This window comes from Ixodes scapularis, unplaced genomic scaffold (genome assembly GCF_016920785.2).
Source record: "Ixodes scapularis isolate PalLabHiFi unplaced genomic scaffold, ASM1692078v2 PGA_scaffold5__190_contigs__length_132052651, whole genome shotgun sequence".
NCBI lineage: Eukaryota > Metazoa > Arthropoda > Arachnida > Ixodida > Ixodidae > Ixodes > Ixodes scapularis.
Genome location: NW_024609880.1, coordinates 100,808,087 through 100,826,383, shown reverse-complemented (window position 1 = coordinate 100,826,383; position 18,297 = coordinate 100,808,087). Strand labels below are relative to the sequence as shown.

Genomic DNA, 18,297 nt, shown 5'->3' with positions numbered 1-18,297 from the left:
TCAATCAACAAGACACAATCTACCTCACTTACTAAACGAATTGATTCAATATCACGTCATACCTGAAGTTGTCACCAAGTCCCACAGAATGTCCCTGTTTATGACGTTCACTAGCTCTGACTAACAAATTTTAACCCACAAGTTGTTTGATTGATCACTGCTTCATTTTTATTGTATGTGTGTAGTTTTGTTTTTGTTGTTTCATTATTTTTGTAAATGAGTGATTATAAAACATGTCATAACTACTCCTTCTGCCGTTTGTATCGACCTCGTCAAGTTGCTGAAGGCAACTTTTTGTCCTTGCTCCTCCGCTTCCTGGAGAGGAACTAAAGCATTATTACATACCGGCTAAGAATCGCTTTTGTGGATAATTGTGACTGCACCGATCGATTATTGGTTGTACCATTTTTTTTTTTTTTTTTTTTTAGTAAGGGATAGAGCTTAATGACGTCAAAACACTGTTTATCGTTAATCAGACTTCCGAAGAAGGGTGGCATACTGAGAACCTTAATAAATGCCCAGGTGGTCACCGGTCAAATGAATACCTTTCGCATATAGGGCATATAAGGCGGCGGAGTAGTCAAAGTGTGTGTGATTGGAGCGTTGTGAGTGCATGCTTTATGATGTTTGTGTTCGTTTCCTTAGATGTACTTCGTTTCCTCCATACAAGAAAAAACATTCCCAACGAGTTGCAAGATTTTTTTTAACGCAGTTGGAAAAAATTTGATTGAGATAACCACTAACATTCTATTAAAATTCAATTGAAACTACCCAAATTCTATTAAAATTCAATTGCTAAAAGTTCAGTTGAAACGCAGTGGCCAATATTCTGTCAAGACTCAATAGGGACACAAAGGAAAAGCAAACAAACAAGTGTTTTCATTGGAACTCAACATGGTGTATTGGAGTAAATTCTTTACAAGTTCAATTCAAACTCATTAAAAAAATTTGTAAGGGTCGTTTCCGCACAAACTTGCCGGGTGAAGAACCTGAAGGTCTACAAGGTTGACGTGACGTCACGTTACTTGTCGTGTCTTCCTGGAGGTGCCCCGGATAATGTCCTTCGACAGTATCCGTTATGGTGGTCCCATACAATAATGACTCTCGACTCTCCAGCGTCCCTGTGAGCCACAACAGAGGCTCAGCGCAAACCTGGTCAAGAAAAGGATATAAAGTAAATAAAGGTTCACTTTATGACGGCTTCAGTAACTACTCTTTAAAAAAAACTAAAATAAAAAAATGTAGTTTATATTTTGTTTTGCGCCATATTTACCCTGTCACTCGCAACTTAGGTGGAGGTCACGGCCTGCTCTGAGCCCAGCCCTCAGATCTGTGGCCCTGCCCATTACTATTGGATTGGCTTGGCTGCTCGGCCGATCACGCCAACAAGCCTAGTGTCTCCCTTTTGCGATATCCGGTGCGTCTAGTCTGGAAGTCTAACACGGCCTGCTAGTCGTACGAGCAGACGTGCGGCAGCCTCCGGCATCGTCTGCTATTCCACCATTGTCTATCGTCGTCTGCAATGTCTAAGACGCGGACATGAAAGCTGCGCTACGACGTCCGTTTTCGCCTTCGTCTGTCTACTACTCCGCCCCCGTCTAAAAACTAACGCTCGCAAGACGCGACAATGAAAGCGGCGTTCTATAGCGTTCCATCATGCACGAACCACGGTCCAATACAAGCGTCTGTCAACGTCTGTCAATGTGCGCTAAAAAAAAAAAAAAAATCGACTGAGAGGATTAAACAAATCAACAAAATAAATATGCTCTTTTTTTTCAGCTTTCTGCTCTTGTTTTTCTTTTTCTTTTGCTTTTTTCTCGCGAGCAAGGCACGATGGAGACGGGACTTAAAAATATTCGCTTTGGCTGGCCAGGTACACTGCAAAACTTGAGAACTACTTGCCTTTCGAAGTGAAATGACGGGGTACCTAGACAAAATTGATGCGAGCCGAACGCCCGATTGTCTCCAGCCAAAAGGCTCGCAAATTCTTACGTGTGTAGGTAACGTCTCGATATTGAACACATAATCGCAGCCATGGTGGTTGGACAATTCACAGAGCAGCGGGGCCGTCTTTACGGGAACCAAAATCTTTATTCAGCATCAACACGCGAAGAAAGATCGATCAAAATAGTTGACGTGGGAAGCTAGGCTTAGGCTACGAAAACCAGCATCCGCACGGCGCTTTGTTTGCTGAAAACTACGTCGGTTGGGGAAATCTTCCTCTAAACACCTCTGTGAACGCAAAACGACTCGAACCCATAACACAGACGAGCTCAGCACTCCGCAGACGCGTTGGCACTTGGCAGCCATGTTTGTTAACGTTTCAAACCAAAGCGGAAAAAGCAATTTCGGAATACTTTTGAAAACAATAATGACTTTATCAAAACGACGGCTCATATCAATCATAACTCGGCAAAGTTCACTCATGAGGACCCTCACTCACCCTCATCTTCAGAGGTGAGGTGAGGGTGAGTAAGTGTCTGAACCAGGAAAATTCATGAGTGTGAGGGTGAGCGAGGGCCGTGAAGGCTGTGAGGGCTGTGAGGACCGTGAGTGCGTGAGGGTCGTGAGGGTGGTGAGTGCGTGAGGGGCGTGAGGGCGGTGAGTGGCGTGAGGTCCATGAGTGCGTGAGGGGTGTGAGGGCTGTGAGTGCGCGAGGGCTGTGAGGGCCATGAGTGGCATGAGTGCGTGAGGAGTGTGAGGGCGGTGAGTGCGGGAGGACTGTGAGGGCCATAAGTGCGTGAGGGGCGTGAGGGCGGTGAGTGGCATGAGTGCGTGAGGGGCGTGAAGAGTGTGAGGGCGGTGAGTGCGTGAGTGGTGTGAGGGCCATGAGTGCGCGAGGGCCGTGAGGGCGGTGAGTGCGTGAGGCCCTCTTCAGACGGAGCAACTTTCTCAGCAATTTTGGTGTTGATGGCGGGTTGTTCTCTAGCTTTTCCTAGATCGACACGAATGGCTGAGATCGGGTCCGGCTTGAAACAAGCGAGCAACTCGGAACAATTGGAAGACGTTTGAAGCGGCTGCATCCAATCAGGGACGCGATATTTTCACGTGATATCTTGGGCCGGTGATGATGACAACAAAAGACTTGGTTCTGGTTTGAAAACAATCGTTTTGGGAAATAAACTGTTTCAGAAAGATGCATTAGTACTTTCAACGTAATTTAAATTCATAAAAACACGTTTATAACGCGTAATTGTGTGTCTAAATAGTGGAAGAAAATAAAATTTCATAACGATGATGGCAAATCTCAGCAATTAGTTGCTGCGTGTGAACGCGGGCGGCCCGTGTTGCTGGTGCTGCGACGTCAAGTTTCTGTGCGATATTGCCCCATCTGAAGCGGGCCTTGGCGTGAGGGCCGTGAGTGCATGAGGGGCGTGAGGGGTGTGAGATCCTTGAGTGCGGTGAGTGCGTGAGGGGTGTGAGGGCCATGAGGGGCGTGAGGGCGGTGAGTGGCGTGAGGGCCATGAGTACGTGAGGACGGTGAATGCGTGAGGGCGGTGAGTGGCGTGAGGGCAATGAGTGCGTGAGGGTCGTGAAGGGTGTGAGGGCCGTGAGTGCGTGAGGGGTGTGAGGGCCATGAGTACGTGAGGAGCGCGAGGGCGGTGAGGGGCGTGAGGGCCATGAGTGTGCGAGGACCGTGAGGGCGGTGTGTGGGTGAGGGGCGTGAGGGCCATGAGTGCGTGAGGGCCGTGAGGTTCAGTGAGGGTGAGTGAAGGGCTGAGGGTGAGTGTGACTGTGAGGGTGAGGGTGAGTGAGGGCGACCTAAAACGCCGACCTCTGCATATAATACAAAAGAACGCGGAGTTTCTCCGCAGACATGATGACCAAATTATCTGCGGGCACGCATCCCGAAGCACTGTTCGAAGCCCGTTGACTTCATATGTGCTTTCAAACATGTCTGCAGCAGACAGTGTTTGTGTGACCAGTGTGACACTGACTGTCGTACGAGGAAGAAACACGCCTCAAACAATGTCTGCAGACTGGCTTTTGAATGACTATGAGCAACTTCAACTTCAACTTTAATTGTACAAAAAAAAAAGAAAAATTGATGAAAGTGAAAAAAAAAATGGAAGAACACATAACAAGCTGGTGAGATAACTCCATAATGAAAAAAAAAAAAAAAAGCAACTCGAGACTAGGGCAACCACACAGACACACAGCTTCTCAAACAGCAATGGCGAAAGCAAACGTTGCTTGATGGCATTCACGTATCCAGGGGGGGGGGGGGGGGCATGCCCCCCCCCCCCCCCTTTGAAATCTTCCAATTTGCTGGGACCTCCTTTCCCCCTCCCCCTCATACAGCATTTTGTCATGAGCGCCCGCGCCACCCCCCCCCCCCCCCCCCCCCCCCCTCCCCCCGAAACAAAATCCTGGCTACGTGCCTGCTTGATGGGCTTTTGAAAAGTCGCCATTTGAAAATCCGAAAACGCGTGTGTGGTTGTACATTTTTTTTTTTAATTCTTAGTCTTAGGTTTTTTATTATGAAAGAAAAGAAAATATCACACACTGCAAGCCCGCAGTCCTGTACAACGCGAGATATTAATTAAGTTACTGTAGACAATTTCGCTGTTACATTTTACGCCACTTTGCAATTTTTTTATTATGCAATATTATAAATAGGGCTCCGTGTTTTCGGATAAATTCGAAAAACTCCGAAAAACACCCGCCGGTAAAATTTTTGGCAATTCGGATTTATCCGATAAGCTCCGAATTGTTATGTGCCCATGCCCCCCCGCCCCAAACAACAACAATTTTTTTTTTATTTATTTACTTTTTTTTTTTTTTTTTTTTGGCAGCGCAGACTCAATGGTCCTAGGAAAATTACACCATAATTATCTTTCAAGCCTCGGACTGTTGTCAAAAGGGGGTCTTACGGCTTGTTTCATCAAGGTTGGTTCGGGGAAACAGGTCATCGTACCATTCGTGTAACGACAAAAGCCACTCTTTTGGTTTCCAGTTTGGGCCATGGGATTTCGGATTTATAGAAAGGAGAGTGTATGTTTAGGGGGGTAACAGTGAAAGCTATGGACCATAGAGATTGTATAAAATAGGGAAGAGGGGCAGTTGAAACTTCTCTATTGCATCCACTTCGCGCGGCAGCGGGATAGATTGATGGGATGACTACGAGCTTCCTTGCGGCTATCTCCGGCAGTTTGTTGGTTTTTAAGGTATAGATATAGACGTTTATCGAAGCCACATTTTTGTACGAATTTTGTTGTGGGACAAATTAGTATTGCCAATGACACCAACGTCAAATTCAACTGAAGAAATCTTAATTGATACAAGCGCGTTTTATTTTTATCTGGCATACGTTTGCATCCGGTTATTATTTATTATTTTTAATAGAAAACACTGCGAAATCAATCTCCGAATTTCGGAGAATTGGAGATATATGAAAAATAAACTCCGATAAAAACCGAATTTTCGCTAAAAAATAAACTCCGAAAAACACCCTCCGAATTCCACGAAAAATAAACTCCGAAAACACGGAGCCCTAATTATAAAGCATGACGATGAATCGTATTACGGGGTCCCAGTAAATGTTATTGCCTGATTGAAGTTCCTTTGTCAAGACGACACCGCTTTCTTGCGCGACACCAAAACATTTCTTGCACGCATCTAGAGATAAAAAAGAAGTGCTTGTCTTTTGAGTAATGAAAGTCTAACGCAGTTTAATTACTATTTGATTCGTGTAGACTAGAACGAAGCGAAAGACTCTTTTTCATTCTCACTCTTCCCACGCACGCAGTCACTACTCGGCGGATGAGGCACAGCCGCCCAGTTTCCACTTCCACTGAGGCAGCGCGCTTTCCTTTCGCGCTCCCCGAACCGACCGAACCGCCCGAACGCCCGAGCTTGCCCGAACTCGCAAACTCCCATACCATTTGCAAGCGCTGACGCCGATGACGTATCACCCCGAGCGCGTGACGTCATCGCAGCCGCTAGACCACTCAAAGCGGCTCGCTCCGCCGCCGCGACGCTTTCAGGAGGGGCTCCAACTCGAAAACACACAAAAACTTTCATATAAGTTACTTTAATCTATCAATAATCAAACGCATAACGTTTAACATCGGTGAAATTACACTTTAGAGCAGTTTGAAGCTCGTTTTTATCGCGAAGACAGTGATAAAACGGCGAGGAATTGACGCGCTACTTTTCGGAGCGGAGGAAGTAGCGCGTCCTCCTCGCCTCTCCGTCGGCCCGCAAGCGCCGCGCAACAGGCGCTGTCCCGCCAGACGGGAGTGAACTTGCCTGTCGGGTAGGCGGTGGCTGCAGCACATCGAGTGTGAGCGTGCATGTGTGTTGTTGTTCTTTTTGTTGTGTGAGAGTGTGTGTCGTTAACTAGCCAGAGCCGCCGCCATTGTCCCCGCGTCCTGTTCGGGCAGTCGACGGATCCACCGCCTCGGCTTCCCAGGATTACTGCCGCCAAGATGTCCTCGCCTTCGCAGCCCAACATCGCGGCCGCCGCTGCCGCGGCCGCGGCCAACAGTCGCGGGGACTTGATCGAACAGAAGGGCCCCAACCACATCGTGCGCATTCGGAGTGACAGTGACATAAACTTGGACGACCTCTTCAAGGCGGTCATGCAGCCTAGCAACAGGGTGCCTCTGAGCGTTCCGATGCGGCTACGTAACCTGCCGGCCTCGTTCTTCCAGCAACCCGAACGCTCCAAGTCCGCTTCGCACAGCCGCGAATCGAGCAACGACGCTACTTTCTCTCCGTCGAGCGAAGCGACAGCCGCCGTGGTTGCTGCCGCGGCGGCCGTGCCGTCGCTGCCCGTGAACCACCCGAGGGCCCACTCGTCGCCTGCCTCGCTTCAGCAGAGCTACAACGCGCCAAGCCCGCAGCACTTGCGCCAGCAGAGCTACGACCTAGCAGACGAAGGATCCCTGCCCCCGGGGTGGGAGATGGCCAAGACGTCGACCGGCCAGCGCTACTTCCTCAAGTGAGTGACTCTTCGGGCCTGTCTTCGTTCGGGTTCAGTCGTCGGTTGTCTCGGTGTCGAACCGCGCGCGTCGGATGGGTGTGCGCGGAGCTGAGTCTCATGAGTGATCATGGCTCGCCTGTTCCGCTAGCGATACTCGTCACTGTCCAGCACACGTACCCGACAGTCGCAGACGCATCCTTTTCGTTGTGCATTTTATTTACTCGCAGTTACCGTCTACTCCAGCGAACATCCTGTCCGCTTGGAGTTGTGCGATCGACGAGTTCCAAACGATCGCGAGCTCGATGCCCGAGCAATCGTAACGTCACGTTTTCCTTCGTTTGGACTATTTTGCAGAGTCATCGCGACTGCTAGCTGTTTACAGCCGCTGTCATAGTGAGAAGTTGGCCCGCACTGAGAGTCTTGCGTGAATGAGGGTCGGTTGCGACGAAAGCGTACGTCGTCGAGCAGCCACAAGCGACGCGAGCACTTGTTCCCATTTCCGTCGAGCTATCAGCTGTTCGCGAATAGCACATCGGCGGCGCGGCGCTCCGATCGGCGTATTGATGCCGGCGTTTCTGACAGAGACGGAGGCGAAGCGTATCACGCGCGCTGGAGGGATCGCGGACGTGGGGAGCTCCGAGTTTAGTGTTGATGAACGCTGCTGTGTCGGCCTCGGTGCGAGGTTCAACTGGTTCAACCCGAAAGCAGCGCGCCATGCAAAGCTGTTGGGGTTGACGCTCCGCTCTTTCTCTTTATCCGACGGCCTCGGGCGGCGCTTTGACGCGCGCGCGGCCCGTGTGAACGGAGAACGACGCGGGTTGGGGCGTGCTGCGCACTTCGCTCGCTCCCGCGGAAGAATACAAATGCTTGTAGGGCCGCCGTCAGCTACAGGTTTTGAACCAGGCTGGTAACTCGAGCTTGCTTGAGGGCTTCGAATTTTCGAAGGCTGCTTGCAGTACTGTCGAAGACGCAGGCACAAGTTTATGAACATGATTGTAAACCTGAGACTAGGGCAGAAAAGAGAACACAACAGAAGGTAGTAAAAGAGGAGGCAACGTCTCAATGTAAGTTGAGACGTTGCCTCCTCTTTTTCTACCTTCTGTTGTGTTCTCTTTTCTGCCCCAGTTGAGACGTTGCCTCCTCTTTTACTACCTTCTGTTGTGTTCTCTTTTCTGCCCCAGTTGAGACGTTGCCTCCTCTTTTACTACCTTCTGTTGTGTTCTCTTTTCTGCCCCAGTCTCAGGTTTACAATCATGTTCAACTTACACCAGCTCGCCTGCACTATGACTATTTTTTTAAGTTTATGAAGGTTGCAGGGTCATTTGTTTGCACGAGTTCGCGTTCCGTTTAGTTGATTCCTGACGTACGAATCGTTTACGTACTCGCAGCTTGACATCTATAAGTTCAGGAGCCTAAACTGGGGAATGGGCTTGCACACGCATTTTCTGGACGCTAAACGTCCGCACTTACGCATTCCGTGACAGTGTTTCCGAGTTATTTTGCCACTCGCGCTGTAGCAAAGAAAAGTGAAGCTGCAAGGGGAGATCGGTGGCCGACTGGGCTAACCCACACCAGCACGTGGTGCGAAAGCTCGCGCTGCGGAACCCAAGGATCCTGGGTTCAATCCCCACCCCTGTCCGTTTCGATCTGGAGGAGGAGGAAGTAACTTTATTGAAAGGAAAGAGACTTGACCCTAGTCTTGGGCTTTAGTGTTTTCCGCCGCCAGTTTCGCCTACTCAACCAACTTTCGCTAGCTTTCTACAGACGAGCGGAGCAGCGAGATGGATGAGCATCGTACCGGCGTGCGGTCGCGTATCACTACTGCATCACGCACGTTAAAGACCCCAGGCTAGCGGTCTTAGTCGCTCGTCGAGGCACGCCAAGTTCAGGCTATATAAACATACACCCACATTTTTTTTTATATTGGAAGCTGCTTTGAGCGTCCTGAAGGGCTTCAGGTGTAACTGTTCGATTTCATCCCTAGAGCGTCCTCTGAATCATCGACTTTGTTAAAGACGATGGATTAATTGGGAGGCCGTGGGCAACCTCGTCAGCGTGTGGACGCAGCGCAGTCTTGTCTCCGCACTCAAATTCTTTCGAGCTTCAGACCCCCGTCTGTAGCGTGGAAAATTCCGGTCATAGTACAAGTTTGTTGCTCGTTAAAAAAAAAAACTCCGGATATAGTCATAAGTCGGTTAAAGTCACTCCTTGTCCCATGATGATTCTGGCCCTCTTGCCATCGCAGTCGTGAGTCGTGCACCGAGTGAAAGTTGGGTGCATGCAGTCTTGTCGGGTCGCACTCGGGGTTATCTGTGCCGCATCCCCCAAAACACTGCTCCTCCGATTGTCGAAGTCGTCTTCACAGTCTTGACTTCGATCATATGACCTATGGGAGAAGGACAATCTTCGCTTCGAGCGGTTGTCTTGGACTCTGCGACTCTGTTGGATGTAGATATGGGCCCTCAGCAACAACGGAACTCTGCTGGTGGGATGTTCACACTGTCTGCGGGACTCTGGTACAGCTGCGGACAACAGATAACTGGGTGCATGGACGCTCAAACTTTGACCCGCTCACTGGCTGATTGGTTGACGTCGCCACGAGCAGCCCACGTGACTGGGACCTCTGGTTCTCGCGCTGTAAAAGCTTGGTCTGCTGGGCAAGTTGGTAGTGGACATTCATATTAAAAATAGCGCAAAAGAGACGGGACAAAAAGACGAAGAAGCACACAGGACAAACGCTAACTGGCAACTAAACTTTATTGAAAGCTTCCAACTTTGCTATCGCCATGCACGTGCTTAGTCTCGTTCAACAGACAGGGCGTACCGCCAAATCCGCACAATCATACCGCCCACCGCCCGTTCCAAAAAATCAGCAAAACAGCTACATCACCCCGCCGCACAATCCGAACGAGAAAAGAATAGAAAAAACGCCGCGTTAATATTGTCAAGTTAGATAGTGTTAATGAAATGGTACTCTTTCTGCTGCATATACACCGATGCGACGCTTATGCAAACGTCTTTGCCACAATCACGTATTTTCACTGCCTCCAGCAACTCTCGTTCCCTCCTTCCTTTGTTTCGTCCCTCCACCTTCGCACCGTCCAGCTTGGGGGAACAACCACAAGTTCCCCCAAGCTGGACGGTGCGAAGGTGGAGGGACGAAACAAAGGAAGGAGGGAACGAGAGTTGCTGGAGGCAGTGAAAATACGTGATTGTGGCAAAGACGTTTGCATAAGCGTCGCATCGGTGTATATGCAGCAGAAAGAGTACCATTTCATTAACACTATCTAACTTGACAATATTAACGCGGCGTTTTTTCTATTCTTTTCTCGTTCGGATTGTGCGGCGGGGTGATGTAGCTGTTTTGCTGATTTTTTGGAACGGGCGGTGGGCGGTATGATTGTGCGGATTTGGCGGTACGCCCTGTCTGTTGAACGAGACTAAGCACGTGCATGGCGATAGCAAAGTTGGAAGCTTTCAATAAAGTTTAGTTGCCAGTTAGCGTTTGTCCTGTGTGCTTCTTCGTCTTTTGGTCCCGTCTCTTTTGCGCTATTTTTAATATGAATATTCTCGCGCTGAATTGGGAAACTGCTTTTAAAGTCGTCGAAGGGGGGTTTGTGACTAATCGTAGTCGGTTGCTGTATAAAGAGCCGCTCACACTTGCAACCGAGTAGGATGGAGATAGACAAGGCAGGTTTTTAAGCCTCTTGCGGCGGCGTAGGACCTGCTCCGCAGCACCGCATTCGGTCCTCCGCCGTCGCAAGAGGCTTAAAAGTCGGTCTTGTATTTCTCGGTCTTACTGGTTGCAAGTGTATGAACGGCGCTTCACTTAATGCATAAAGGCCTAATGCGCATTCGGCACTTCTACTGAACCTTCTTAATCATATCTTTAAATTAAAAAAAAAAAAAAAAGCATCGCAAATTGATTTTTTTTTTTTTTAAGGACTTTATAAAGACGTTGCGTTCGTCCGTCGTACTGGCGGAGTAGTGTTCCATATCTCCGGGAACATGTTGCCACTGACGATAAATCTGCACGCAGTTCACAAGCAACTACCCGTCTGCCCGCGTCATGTCTGGGCACTGAGCGTGGGCAGAAATGAGATTTGCTCCTTGCAAAGACTGGATGGATGGATTATAACGGGCGCTAGCTTGCGCCGTCTACCCTAAAACAATAACAAAAAAACAACCTGGTTTCCTCTTTCAAGCCAATGCGTTTCTCTAACCATCACCTGGCCATGAAGATGGTCGCCAGGCAAACCTTTGGGAAATCAGCAAAAAAAGAAAGAAAAGAAAATCTTAAAACATTATATCCCCCCCCCCCCCCCCCCCCCCCCCCCCCCCCCCGAGGGAGTCGCCATTTTTGCCCTGGTCGAACCTTGTCGGCGTCACCTTACAACAGACCCACTGGGGGACAGGGTTGAGACTTAGGGCCGGAGCCACGCGGGAGAGAGTCCCAACTTTCGTCTGTCCCGCCTGTCTTTTCCAGCTACGCTAGTTAGTTGTACTTCGTTAATTTTCCCTGGACAGTTTCCACGAACACTGGACAGACGTACCGAGGGCCATCCGTAGGTCTGTCGCCTCTTGGGGAAGGGCAAGGCGGCATGATGTCAGGGTTGCGAACCGCGTCGTTACCGACCCTGCTTCAGTTCGTTTTGGTAACGCTTTCGAGTGACTCGGTCGGAGGACAGGCTCGGTTCTCGCCGTGAGGCGTCCGCCGCTCGCGTTTTCCCACGACAGTGGCCGCTGCCCGGCCGTCCTTGGTCGTCGGAGTATTGTGTTCGTCATTCGGCCCATTCGAATGCAAACGGTGTCATTGTCTCGCCCGCGTGCTGCATGCGACAGTGGGGTCCCCGAGCGTGGCGCCTGATTTGCCCGTATTGTCCGACTCGCTTCTGGCCATGAGGCAGAAGTGGTGCAGATACGGAACAAAACAAAAGACTCCGGGCCACTCTATAAAATACGAGCGGGCCGGCTCGCTTCTAGTCACGACCGAAAAATCTCGTACACTTCCCCTCTGGTGGGCGAATTATGCGCCTGCAATGGGCTTTCTCTTTTACTGGATGGATGGATGAATCCGGCTGAGCCCTTTGGATCGGGCGGTAGCTCACGCCACCTAGCCATTTTGTTTTACCATTTAAGCTTAGAATATTTAAATACTTTTTCGAGTATCGAGCGTCGCCTGGGGGAACTCTCTGGGAAGAACAAATGGAGGGCGGCTTGCCGTGCCTCCGCCCGCCAGAACACGTTAGCATCGTGTCGTTGTGTCGGTCTTCTCTGCTTTATATGCTTCCTACTGCCGATGCTCAGAAAAAGATAGTCAAAACAACGCGCATCGAGCGCACCGAGGATGCACATTTCGGGGTTTTCCATTTTATTCCTTTTCATAAAAAAACTACTCATAAAAAATAAAAAAATTCTGCAGGCAACATTCCGCGCGTTGCATTATGGGACCTGCTTGACCACGGAGAGGAGTGTCACGATTTCGGTTTCGATTGTGCCGTAGACGAAGTCGTGCATTTTAACGCTGCATGAATATGCAGCGTTAAAATGTCATTGCTCGGTCGCATTGCACCCATTCTTCTTCGCTGAGAGTCCCCGTTGAAAGACGTTCCTCCAGCGGCCGTAAGGACCTGCCTAGGCTTAGCGAGGAGTAGCAGTACGGCCGTGCCGCACACCTCTCTGACGGCCTGGCTAGCACTCCACAAAATGCAGCGTGACCCTCCCTACTCACTAAAGAACATTGAGGAGAGGAGGGAACAGAATGACCGGACCACTATTCTTCTGTTTCTTCCATGCTCTATCGTAGTCCCCTGTTTACCTGCGCACAAACTCTGGCACGTCAAAAGCTCCCCCGCCCCTTCCCCCCTCCCTCTCACTTTTCCCCTTCAAATAAAAACGTGCCCCAGCATCCTAGGCGCTTTTTCGCCAAGTGTCCAGATTAGAGTTCCTGGATGAGCATCGTAACCGCCTTGAGGTCGCAGCGTGACGCACGTCAAAAAATCCTCAGGCCAGCCCTACCCTGCACTGGCTAAATTTCTTATCTAAAGCGTAAATCAGTATCGCCGTATCCCCAAAGCCAGACGAACCTCTGTCTAAACACGAGCTTCAAATTCGGTTTTGGGAAGCGAGGGGCGTGCCAACGTAGCATGCAGTGACGACTGTTTGGCAACTCTCGACGCGACTGTCTGTTACTCTAGCAGGCGCAACCGACACAGAGAACCCCTGTACGCGCTGAGTTGAGATTTAGCGGAGTGCATCCGTGCGCCTGATTGCTCAAATGCTTGGGTGCTTCATTTCTCTTTCCTTCAGTGGGGGAGTGAGCGGGTAGTGAGAGTAGGCTGCACGGCAGGACAAGCAGAACCGCTTTGCTCTTTTTTCGCCGCTGACCGTGAAGCCGTGAAGCCGTGAAGCAGTTCTCGACCGGGGCTTTCCCGTCCGGGCGGGTCTTACGTTAAGAGGTTTCGTCACGTACTGGAGCACTCGTGATCGAGCAGTTTTGAGCCATAACCGAGTTCTCTTGAAGTTGAGATAAATAGATACTCGAATTTGCGTCGATAATGCAATTGATGCGAGGATGCAAGTGAGCTGGAGTCCCCCTTGTTTCTTTTCCCTGGGGTTACTATCGTCGGATTTTTGTGCCGTCTTTTTTTTATAACACGGAATGTGTTTTATACGATATCCCTTGCGGGTGTTCCTGTAAACTTGCATGAATTTCTAAAAAAAAAAAAAAAAAAAAAAAAAAAAAAGAAGAGAAAGGGGTTTTTGAGAAACTCGTTTCGGGAACAAACTGCCAGCCAAAACAGACATCATGAATTGCAAGAAAACAAAAAGCAGCATACTAAGTAGCAAATTAATTACCTAAAATTTAGTAACTTTTTAATTGGTGCAAATAAACGTACGTTTCCAATTAGGAACTTGCTGATCATTACCGAGACGCCCCCGAGTCATTTTTAGGCCGACTTGAGGCGCCGGGGTGCGTTACAGTTACCACTCGTGGCAGCGGAAGGCCGTCACACGGAAGGCCGTCACACGGAAGGCCGTCACACGGAAGGCCGTCGCACGAGTGCTGTGGCAAGGGTCGACCGGAAACTATACTCTTGTCCGCACTGACGACTGCACGCGAGTTCAAACCGAGCATCGACGGAACAGTCGTGTCTAATCCCGCGCTCGCCTCCGGTACGAGCACACGAGCACTTGCTTTGGATGACGCGAGGAGACGAGAAATCGCAGGGTCGAATTTGCTGAAGTGGGCGACCGCCGCTGCAGGCGCAATCTTCGCATTCCATTCCCGCTGAAGCGTTATGCGGGCAGAATCGGAGGGAGAGGAGACGGGAGCGCGCGAAGACGTCAGAACGCCGAGCTCTGGTTGGAAGGAATAGTGGGTAGGCCTAAAGCTAGCTGTCTTTTGTCTCCCTAGCTTGCACTCGTCGAACGCGTTTGAATGTGAGAGCTCAAAACGTCGGCGTCCCGCGTTCTAACGCCTTCGACGAGTGCAGGGGGGAGAAAGGCAGCTAGCCTTTAGGGTTCTACCCACTAAATCATTCCAACCGGAGCTCGGGCGTTCTATCATGCCCGGTAAAGCTTTCAGCTACGCACGACGGTGTGTTCACGCCATCGAGGCACAAAATGCGTACTAAGCCTAACCTGTGCAAGATAACCGCGAAGCAACGTACAATATATTGTGTGGTACCACGATACGCGATTTTATTTTTGAAGAGAAAAGAGCAGAACTACCGAAGGCAACTTGCGGGACGGCGTTGAGGCGTTGCCCTCTGTCATTCGGTTCCTCTCTCTACCAGGATTCTTCTCGTTCTCCACCCGGTTTCAGCTGGTTTAAGAATATGGTAAATCTGCGCCATTACTGTTTTATCGTTACGTTTCTGTCTTCTTTTCTCTCAGGTTTTCTTCTTCTTTTCTTTTCATTTATTCAGGCTAAAACCAGCGTCTTCAGTTGGAAAGGGGTCGCCCGATAAACGATCGTGTATCTATCCCGAGAGTAGAGCATATCCGGCTTTCGTGTATTCTTCCACGATAATTGCGGTTCGTCGCGGGGACAGAACGGACTACAGCAGCAGGCGAGGCTTTGTCCTCCCGATGTTATCGAAGCGGAGCGGTAAAGTCGTTCATTCGCACGGAGGATGCACCTTTATCGTGCAGCTCACATCTTCGACTAGCTTTGTACCTCGAGTTTCTAGCACAGGTGCGCGGGATTTCAACACACGCCGGAGGATTTGACGAATCCCTCGGGGCCGATGCTTCACGACGGGCTTCACGTCGAACAATGTGTTAGAGGGGGAGGCTCCTGGGGTGCTATGTTGCGCTTTTTGGACTCCCAGGAGACTAGGGAGAGGGAAGTGACGTCAACGACACAGCAAACGCAGATTGGGTGTTGATTTCGTTTTCTTCTGTCAACATCCAATCTGCGTTTGCTGTGTCCTTGACGTCACTTCCTTCTCCCTAGTCTCCTGGGAGTCCAAAAAGCGCAACATAGCCCCCCTGGGGTGCTATGTTGCGCTTTTTGGACTCCCAGGAGACTAGGGAGAGGGAAGTGACATCAACGACACAGCAAGCGCAGATTGGGTGTTGATTTCGTTTTCTTCTGTCAACATCCGATCTGCGTTTGCTGTGTCGTTGACGTCACTTCCCTCTTCCAAGTCTCCTGGGAGTCCAAAAAGCGCAACATAGCACCCCTGGTGTTGGTGGAGGCCAGCCGCCACCAGGAGGTGTTGGCCTCCACTAGGTGACGTAGAAAAATCCATCGTCGCGGCCTTGTTACCTGGTAGGTGTTGCCCGAACCCAGATCAGTCAGTCAAAAGACGGGCGGGCAATGGCGGCGCGTTCGTGCACACCCGATCGCCTCCGGGGTGGCTGATGACCTCCGCCAACCCACGAGACGCCGTTCGTTGTCCAGCGCTCGCCAGTCAGTTCTTCCCAGAGACGGGGACGAAGTACTTGCGCAAGGATGATGTCTGCACGGATCCGGACGACGGCTGTCCCACTGTCCCTATGCAGCGCTTTTTGGACTTTCACGGCGACTAGGGAGAAGGAAGTGACGTCAACAACGCAGCAAATGCAGATTGGATGTTGACTGATCTCTCATCAATCAACATCCAATCTGCATTTGCTGCGTCGTTGACTTCGTTTCCCTCTCCGTAGTCGCCGTGCGAGTCCAGAAAGCGCAACATAGGGCCCCAGGTCTACTCTCCAGTGTTTGTTTGCAAACAGGGTACTTGAAACTGACGATGGGCCGGTGTCGACACCTATCGCAATCTACACCACACGCCTCGCGCGAGCCACGAGGCGCCACTGCAGCGTTCGATCATGCACGTGCCACGGTCGTAGTGTGTCAGCGCCTAAAAGAACAAAACAACCTGAAATAAAGAAAATAAAAATGCAGCTCGCGCTGTCCTACCAAAACAGTACAAATGCTTTTCTTGTAGCTTTTTTTGTTCTTGTTCTCTTTTTTTCCCGAGAAATTGTATCCCCGAATGATATTCTTCCAGCCTAGCGTCTGCGAGCGACGCGAGAAACCGTCGCGCGAATGCCTCGTTCGGGAATCCAGTTGGCGGGGTCACTCTCGGCTATCGATAGTCGACTATCGATAGTTCTGCGATAATATTGATACTTCTGGTAAAACTATCGATAGTGAATTTATCGATAGTTTAGCATCGCTAGTGCGTGGACGTGGACCGCTGCGAAAATGTGCCACCCTCGATTCTCAATAGGCCTATCGACCTAACGAGACGCTGGTGGTGGGCGGTGGTGTTGGGGTGCCGGCAAAAGCTCGAAGCTCGATGACGCGCCACAGGTAGGGTTAATTAGAATTAAGGATGATTTAATGCGTGTGGTATCTATAATCATGTGCTGGTCGCACTCACCGGCAGTCGTTCCCGATCGAAAAAGCGTCGTCGAATGTACGGGAACGGCGGACTCGGAAACCTCCGAACTATTTAGCCGGCCATAAATTTTCAATTGGGCTGCCTCAGCTTGTAAACGATAGCGTTACGCGCAAGGTACCGCCCATAGATAACCCGTAGAGACGATGCCTCTGCCACGGAGACGCGCATGCGCAAAGTGGGGCAGTTCGTCGGGGCGCTCGTTCGGGCGCTTCTCGTCGCGGCGTAGTGGCCGACGAACGTCGGTCTGTGCCGACGCGCGTTGCCTTCGTCGACGTTGGAGTATGAACGGCCCTTGAGAGCTACAGCGAAACTCCGCAGGTTCGTCTGCTTCTTGCACAGGTGTTGCCATGATGTCAGGATGCAAAGCTCCTGTTAGATAATTAAAAAAAAAAAAAAAAAAAAAGTGAGTAGACATTAAGGCATTTAGCATTGAGGTCTACCCACTAGCCTTTCAATCAAAGCCAATCAGAGCTCGGCGTCGTTCTGACGTCATCGCAACAATTGCGCAAGAAGCAGACGACTTTCGCTCCGTATAGACCTTTTCCACAAGGGCGCCGCCATCTTGAATTGTCGTCACTTCCAGTATGGGCGAAAACATTACTTTGCCGTCGCCACGCCAATAGAAGACATTCGGGATATATGTCTAACCGTCACAGATTCTTGTTTTGGTTCCCCTCTATTTTTTTACTGGTTACACGTTGAAATGTTTTACTATTTTGTCGTCGCCCATACTGGAAGTGACGACAATTCAAGATGGCGGCGCCCCTGTGGAAAATGTCTATAGTCTGTTGCAGGTTTGGAATATCAGGAGTCAGAACAAACTACCCCCCCCCCCCCCCCCCCCCCCCCCAAAGCCCTCCACTCGTTTCGCTTTAACAGAGTGAACCTTGGAGAGGAGAAAACCACCAATCAAGGCGAACAGAGAACTTTGTGGAAAGGCCGCTTGTCCCGCTATTTAAACCTACTTCCCACATTTTGCTGCATTGGGCGAGTCCACTGGAGCCTTCCATTTCTCAGACGCGACCGTCCTGCTTGTGTACGTAGCCCTCTGTCTTGGAGCCTGGCTGGATTGTAGTATTCCTTTTTAAATATATATTTGTATTGGGCGGTAGCTCGCGCCACCTAGCCTTGCGATTGCTAAACCGTTGCCTGTTCTTGTTCGAAGCATTTTCCTGATCATGTTGACCGGACTTCTTTTATTGTGATTTCTCAATAACATTAAATGGAATACATTTTTTTTTTTTTTTTTAGTTAGAGCACGTTGAACATTTTTATTTGTTTCAATACTACTGAGAAACCGAATCGTTTCGCTCCCCTGTAAAGCTCAGATTTGTGTTCGAAAACAAACTAAATAAAAAAAAATCTTCCAATCCAGAAAGTTTTTTTAAAGTTTGTATTTCGTCCAAACATTTGAGCAGCGGCGCTGCTGGCACGTGTTGCCCTGCCAGCTTGCAAGGGAGCGCGATGGCA

At 50.0% G+C, this 18,297-nt stretch overlaps 1 protein-coding gene across 4 annotated transcripts in view; it reads left to right on the top strand.

Annotated features, from left to right (window-relative positions):
* The first annotated feature begins 6,193 nt into the window (after nt 1–6,193).
* The window catches only part of LOC8033629 (transcriptional coactivator YAP1), a 164,958-nt gene continuing 152,854 nt past the window's right edge, over nt 6,194–18,297 (top strand). For 2 of the 4 annotated variants that reach the window (XM_042294151.1, XM_042294149.1), the window contains exon 1: nt 6,227–6,946. In XM_042294151.1, coding sequence (XP_042150085.1) covers nt 6,432–6,946 — 515 coding nt within the window. In that variant the 5' untranslated portion in view covers nt 6,227–6,431. Of the gene's footprint in view, nt 6,947–18,297 lie in introns of all 4 variants that reach the window. The other 2 variants (XM_042294150.1, XM_042294152.1) reach the window with 2 other exon arrangements.